At 43.1% G+C, this 7,119-nt stretch overlaps 1 protein-coding gene across 1 annotated transcript in view; it reads left to right on the forward strand.

Annotated features, from left to right (window-relative positions):
• Positions 1–7,119, forward strand: part of SYNE2 (spectrin repeat containing nuclear envelope protein 2) — a 352,391-nt gene that overhangs the window by 230,772 nt on the left and 114,500 nt on the right. Inside the window, exons 82-86 of the mRNA XM_019518445.1 lie at positions 3,121–3,317; positions 3,695–3,827; positions 4,468–4,650; positions 5,100–5,246; positions 6,844–7,020. Of these exons, the coding sequence (XP_019373990.1) occupies positions 3,121–3,317; positions 3,695–3,827; positions 4,468–4,650; positions 5,100–5,246; positions 6,844–7,020 (837 nt within the window). The remainder of the gene's footprint in view (positions 1–3,120; positions 3,318–3,694; positions 3,828–4,467; positions 4,651–5,099; positions 5,247–6,843; positions 7,021–7,119) is intronic.

Genomic DNA, 7,119 nt, shown 5'->3' on the forward strand with positions numbered 1-7,119 from the left:
CACCACCTCCCTTGGGAGCCCATTCCAAATTTTGGCGACCCCTACAGTGAAGAAAAATTTACAGGACAAAAAGCAGAACAATTTACAAGACAAAGAACTGTCCAGGAGAGAAGTCAATAGTAAAATCCTTTCTGGACCTAAGTGATTGCTTACATTGCAGAAAGGATTCATATTCAGATTGTGCCAAAGACAAAATAAGACACTATTTGAATCAAGGATGCATAAGGCCCCTGACCTAAAGAGTTTACAAGATCCCCGAAGAGATGTATTTGTAAGGAAGAATGTCACCCCAGTTTGAGAAACATAGACCCAACCCTGCAACCTTCATAGGACGGCTCCACTGAAGTCACTGGGAGCACTGATCTGAGTAGTAGCTTCTGCACTGAGCACATTTTTATAGGGTGTGCTGAAACAGTGTATTGCAATTGTATGAAAATTCAACAGAAAACTATTAAATATTTTTATTCACAAAATCAATGTATACCACATCCACTGGTCTCCCCATGTCCACAGAGTCAGTCATCTCATCATAGAAGGCAATCAGGTTGGTCAGGCATGATTTGCCCTTGGTGAATCCATGCTGATTGTTCCTAATCACCTCCTCCTCCTCCAGGTGCTTAGAAATGGATTCCTTGAGAATCTGCTCCATTGATTTTTTTTTTTCCAGGGACTGAGGTGAGGCTGACTGGTCTGTAGTCCCCTGGATCTTCCTTTTTCCCTTTCTTAAATATGGGCACTTCTCCAATCATCCGGGACCTCTCCTGATCACCATGAGTTTTCAAAGATGATGACCAATGGCTCTGCAATCACATCAGCCAACTCTCTCAGCACCCTCAGGTGCATCCCATCCAGCCCATGGACTTGTGTATGTCCTGCTTTTCTAAATAGTCCCTTGCCTGTTCTTTCAGCACTGAGGGCTTCCCAGTGCAGTAGTCCGGGAGCTGACCTTGCCTGTGAAGACCGAGCAGCAAACGGCATTGAGCAGGCCTTCAGGGCCAGGCCTTCGAATAAGAGCCTCATTTGAGACTGAGCAGTGCTCCTTGTGGACAGTACTAAAGCATCCCTGAGAAACACGTACTCAAACTGCATGAGTCTGCATGATAGGAGCATTCACTGTGCAGGACTCTGATGCCTTAGTTATGCAGAGTGATTATAGGTCTGAGTCATAGTTTCATAGTTTCTAGGGTTGGAAGGGACCTGAGTAGATCTTCTAGTCCGACCCCCTGCCATGGCAGGAAAGAGTACTGGGGTCAAACGACCCCAGCAAGGTGTTCATCTAGCACTTAAACCTGTGTAATTAAGGAATGGCTCTTAAATTGGTAGAGGCACACTGATATAAAACCCACATGATGGGAGCATCAGATCAATGTTTTGACATGCCCGAACCAATCAGGGTGAAAATGCTATCAGGCTAATCAGTCTCTTCCCAAAGTCTGCAAATGATCAAATAAGTCCTTGAATTCTCTTTTCCAAGGATAACAGACTTAATAGGCTAGCCATTGGATAACTTGCTTCAAGCTTTCACAAAGTGGTGCGTTTCAAATGGGAAAGTTACACCCTCTCATCACCAAGGAGTTCAAATCCATCCATATCTTAGTTTCTGGCTGGTTTTGAGTCAGTTGCCACTTCAACTGAACAGCTCTGTATAAGTAATCTTGAATCTCTTTGCTACCTTTTTTGCTTTCCCCTATTTGAAGTATAGAGTTTATAAACGCCATACTGGACTCCAGAGTGACAAAGGTAGATCCCCCACAAGATGGACTTCTTCTACAGGCCCCCTTTATAAGTACAGGTAAAGGTGTGATGGGATCTAATGTGTGATCTACACGATTCTCTCCTGCCATGCCACTTGTGCATAGCAGAAGGTGGGATTGTGGGATCCCACACTAGATCCCATTGCGCCTTATTGCCGATGCAGGGCAAGTCCCTCAATTGAGGGGCTCCTAGCTACCAAGGCGCACTATGCACCCTCAGGACTGGGAATCGCAGCAGCCCCCAAAGCCTGGGGCTTTCACGCTGGGCATGGTGCACCCCTGTGGCTAGGACCCCTGTCAGGTTACAGGGCTTCCAGCCTAAGAGGAGACCTTGCTGCATGTGCAAATTAAACTTGATAGCAACTGGCTATATATTAATGCATATTTTTGAGGTCTAACTTTATAGCTGGTTGTACCTTTTTATTGTGTGCTAACTATTTTGCACATGTAGCTGGTCTCCAAGTAATTGCACAGTTACCCAGGTAATTGCATGATACCTGTAACATGTAGAGGGGGCCTGAGGTTATGGGCCTACAAACAAGCTACTGTGAAGCAAGTGAGGGTGTGAACTTGATAGTGAGTAAGCATCCGGTATGCCTATATGCACGCTCTTACCCTTGGTAGAGTAGGTCCACAAGCCAGTACCTGTGAGACTATACTCAAAACTCCCCAACTCAGTGAGGATTCCTGATTTACACTTAAGTTACCCATGTTTTAATCCATGTTGATCTTGTGTTGTTCTGTTTTCTTAACCAAAATGTCATGTGGCACAGAGTTAAATGCCTTATGAAGGTCTGTTGTATTACATCAGTACTATTAACCTTTTATCAATCAAACTTGTAATCTTATCAGAAGGAAATCTCTCACCCTTCTTGTCTGCATTATGTTTTCAGTTCTTGGCTGTTTGATTGTGTGCATGTTTGTTTGAATGCAGATAAAATACTTGGACCATTAAAGAATTGTAGGTATATGAGGAGTGTTGTGTTGTTTTTTTTCTCATGCTTGTATATGTTTAGTGTCTTTATAGAAATCCATACTATCCATCCATAGGGTAAACCAGTGGCTATTAGAATATGCAGCGCAGTGGGGGCAAACGTGTTTGGATTTTCATGAATATCTCTGATAAATATGGGTGGCAGAAACTCTCAGTATGTTTTGTGATAGGAATTCTGTTTCATGCAGTGCAGCTGTTGTGGTATTTTCATAATGTATTACAAGGATAATATGGGGAAAAAAACTTATGCTTACCACTGTTCATTTACAGAGAATAGAAGCAATGCCAGTTGTGAGGCTAATGTATATTTTAGTCACCCTATTTCTCATTTTAAAAATATGTTGTTTTGCAAACTGTTTATTCTCTGCTTAGCAAATCAAACAAAACATTGATGAAAAACATGCCAGACTCTACCAGATGGTGAAAGAAGGGAAGAAGTTGAAGGCTGTAGTGAACTGCTCTGAATTAGCGAGCCAGATTGTGAAGCTAGAAGAACAGTGGCTGTCCTTAACTAAAAGAGTTGGCCAGGAACTGCACAGACTTCAAACCTTACTCAAACTTTTGGTCAGGTAGGTTGTTATTTCAAGGGCAATTGCAGGTAGGAGCTGTTACATATCAGTTCTCAGAAAATTTGTCACAAAATCTTCTTTACTCCTGTTTGCTTAATCACTGTAATAAAACTGCATGGGTAAATGAAAATCTAATAATGTCAGAAGTATCAAGTATTTTAAAAAGGGCAGCAGCTTCTCCTGTGAAACAGGGCAATGGGAGGAGAGACTTCAGTTACAGCACACCTGAGCACAGCACAGGGTTGTATGACCTGTAAGTGGCAGCAGGCACTTTCTGCTGGGAAGGTGGGCAATTCTGAGAGGAGAGAAGATTACAGGCATTATTAAGAGATCTAATTGCTTCTAGTCTGTTAACCTGTTTTACTTTGTTTCCATAGCTACAACAGAGAATCCGATGAGTTAACCAAATGGTTGGAATCTGCTCAACAGAAAATGCAGTTTTGGAAGGAGCAGTCTCTCAATGTGTCACAGGACCTTCCTACTGTCAGAAACAATATAGACAGCTTATTTGTAAGTCACTAATCCTGCAATGCTTTTATGGGAGGTGATGATTTCCAAGAGAATAGCCTTGCAGAGCTCTGCTCCAGGCTGTTCTTATACATACCCTGGCCCAAAATCTGCCAGTGGGGTAAGCCGGGTGTTAGGGGGTTGCACTCCACTCTCTCAGAGAGGAACTTGTCTTTTAGACCTGCTCATTGGGAGTTAGAGACTGGGCTGCTTTGAAACAGAGAGATCTGACCACCCTGAATATCCTGATAGATAAAAAGGGAATCAGATTGTCATTTTTCCCTCATCCCTGAAAGGTGTCTGTATGTCACGGGAGATCTCTCAAGTCACTGGAGTACCAACCTAAGAAGGAAGTGTCAAATGAAAGTGGGCCCTGCTGGGTGAAGGAGGGTGTATCTGGCAGTAAAAGGTCCCTGTAGGCAGACAAAGCAGGAAGACCTGGGTTGGCATCAGTGTTATGCTCTTTCTTTTGTATTCTGAAACTCAGCTGGTTTCAAGTTTGCATCAACCCAGGTGAATTTTACCAAGTGTCAGTGTGACCAGAATGGTAAGCTGTTCGGTCAGTCGCTTCTGTGCCTGAAAACCCGGTGGTGTTTTTGTTTAAAAAAGAAAATCTCACTTTTAACCTCTTTGTGTACCTCAGGCATTCTCAAAGGCAGTAGATGAAAAATCTTCCTTGAAATCCTCAGTCCTGAGTGCTGGCAACCAGCTCCTTCATGTGAAACAGGCCGATGTTGCAGCACTTAGATCATCTTTAGCAAAATTTGAGCAAAAATGGGCTGAACTGATCACTCAGCTCCCAACCATCCAGGAAAAGTTTCACCAGGTAAGGAACAAATCTTAGTTTGAACCTTAGCTTCAGGAATAATTATTTTTAAAACTTTATTGCTGGAACTCAGCTGAATGTTGCATAATGCATGCCAAGCACTGTTCTCTTTAGGGCTTAATTACCCAGGTGTCTCACTTCTGGAACATCCTTGATATTATTATACTAAGGCTTAATTATTGCTGTATGTCAGCCTAGGTAATTGTGCTTATGTCCATCATTCTCATATTCTGTAGAAAGGTTAGCTTTCAGAGGCAGTAGTTATCTTGTTCCCAGAACTCAGACTTCCACATTTCTTGTTTTTGTGATTTCTAGACTTTGAACAGGAGGGCTTATCTGCAAATTCACACCTAGATAATTATAATAGGGGAGGCCTTTAAAGATGTCAACTTCTTTGATATTTCTAGCAAGTTTAAGTACAGACCCTTCGTTATATTCTGTATCTCCAGCTCCAGATGGAAAAGCTTCCATCTCGTGAAGCCATCACCGAACTAATGGTCTGGATGAACCAGGTGAAACAACAAAGGGAAGATGAGCCTGCAGTAAATTCACAAAGTGAATCATCCGAAGTCAGAAGCCTTCTCCAGAAGTACAAGGTAAATATGAGGACAGAAGAAGAGGCTTCACACCCCAGCAATGGGTACAGGCAAGACCTTCTCTCATGCAGCCTCCCACTTGGTGAGGACTTCTCATATACAAAGTTACCTCCTCATCGCCCCCTTTCAGATCCCTCTCTAAAGCTCTCCTTTGCTGGATGCCTACAGGAAATTTGCCAACAGATTAAGCCTCTGATGTGCTGTAACTCCTGCCTATCCTGCTAACCACTACGGGGGGGGGGGGTTCTGCTCCCCTTCCTGCCTGTTTCCTTCTGTATCTCTGTTATCTTTTATTCTCCATGGAAGAGAGAATTTTTAATTGTGCAGCGCCTAACATGGAGTCCTGCTTTATAACAGTGGCCCTGAGGCACTAATACAAATAATTATATTAGCAACAAAAGCCAGAATAGAATAGCTGCTTGTTTAAAGGTGCCTTCAAGGTGAAATCAAAGCTCACAGGGGATAGATCACTCTAAAGAGATTTGGTTCGATTCTCTCCCTGTATAGCATGTGCTTCTGCCACTGTTGGAGACAGGAGGCTGGGCTAGAGGGACCATTGGCCTGACCCAGTATGGCACTTTTTATGTTCTTATATTCGTTGGTATCCTTGGGAAGTTTAATCCTTTAGCTGCAGAGATACTGCTCTCTTTCCTGTGAGCATTTCAGGATCAGTTTCTTGGTTGTGATCATATTTAAAACCTAGGAGCCCTGGGTCACAGAACTGTCCACAGCCGTATCTTTGCAGAGAGGGCTCCAAAATTTGTAAGTGAGATAAGGTTAGTGATAGTCCTGTATCCCTCCCTGTAGGGCATGCATTCCCAAAGGGATGGAGACATGAGTCAGTACCTGTGTAACAGTATTTCCTGCTGCTCTCAGGCAGGACTGTACTGTATATGAGTTTCAAAAACTGTGGTTATGAGAGAGACGATCTGTTCTCTTTTGCCCATATGCTTTCCTCTTTTCAAAGAAAATAAGGGGTGATTCAGTTCATATTTACAGTGGGGTAGAATCTTCCCTGGAAAGATTTGTGTGAGTGAAGACAAAGGAGCAGCCCTAACATTTCTTCCTCAGCACGGGTATAAGATATATCTAATGTACAAGTGAGGGATGCAAAGTCATTTTTGCTGCTGTAGTCATTTAGATCAGGCAAGAAAGTATGGAGCTGGGAAAAGCATCATCCCATCTTAGCCTTCCTGGGAAGCATTAGCAGGGCAATGTGATTTTGTGGGGAGAGCACTGGATTGGGGCTTGAGACTTGCACATTTTATTCTTTTCTCTGCCTGCTGGATGACCTTGGGGCAAGTTGCTGCTTCTTTCTGTGATTTGTTTTCTCCACCTGTGAAATTTGGTACAATTTTTGCACTTTTTTGTGAAGCTCTCTGAGCACTAGGGATGAAGAGCATTTTAGAGGAGGTAGGCAATAATGTAAGGAGAAATGAGGGATGACTTAAGGTCACTTCTAACTTGAGACTTACAGGAAATGTGCTGTGCTATGGTTCCAAATTTAAAAACTCACTAAATGCCTCAAGATTGCACCCTTATTTGGCAGGTGCTGGGGTTTTATCGTATTAAAATGGCTGCCTTGCCTGCTTTTCAGGAATACTTGATGGAAATGAACTTTAAACAGTGGATGGTGGATTTCGTTAACCAGTCGCTATTGCAGACGAGCACCTGCGATGTGGAAAGCAAACGCTACGAAAGGACGGAGTTTGCAGAGTGCTTAGGGGAGATGAACTTGCTGTGGCATAGGCTACAAGGCTTTCTGAAGAGAAAGGTCTGTTTGCATGCCATAGCTTTTTGTCTCCTGTGGTTTTGATCGGATGTTGTAGTGCTCTGCACTTCCACAAAAACTTTCTTCCCGTGTTGCAAAGTA

Source organism: Gavialis gangeticus, unplaced genomic scaffold, assembly GCF_001723915.1.
Source record: "Gavialis gangeticus isolate Ggan-Ray unplaced genomic scaffold, GavGan_comp1, whole genome shotgun sequence".
Lineage (NCBI taxonomy): Eukaryota > Metazoa > Chordata > Crocodylia > Gavialidae > Gavialis > Gavialis gangeticus.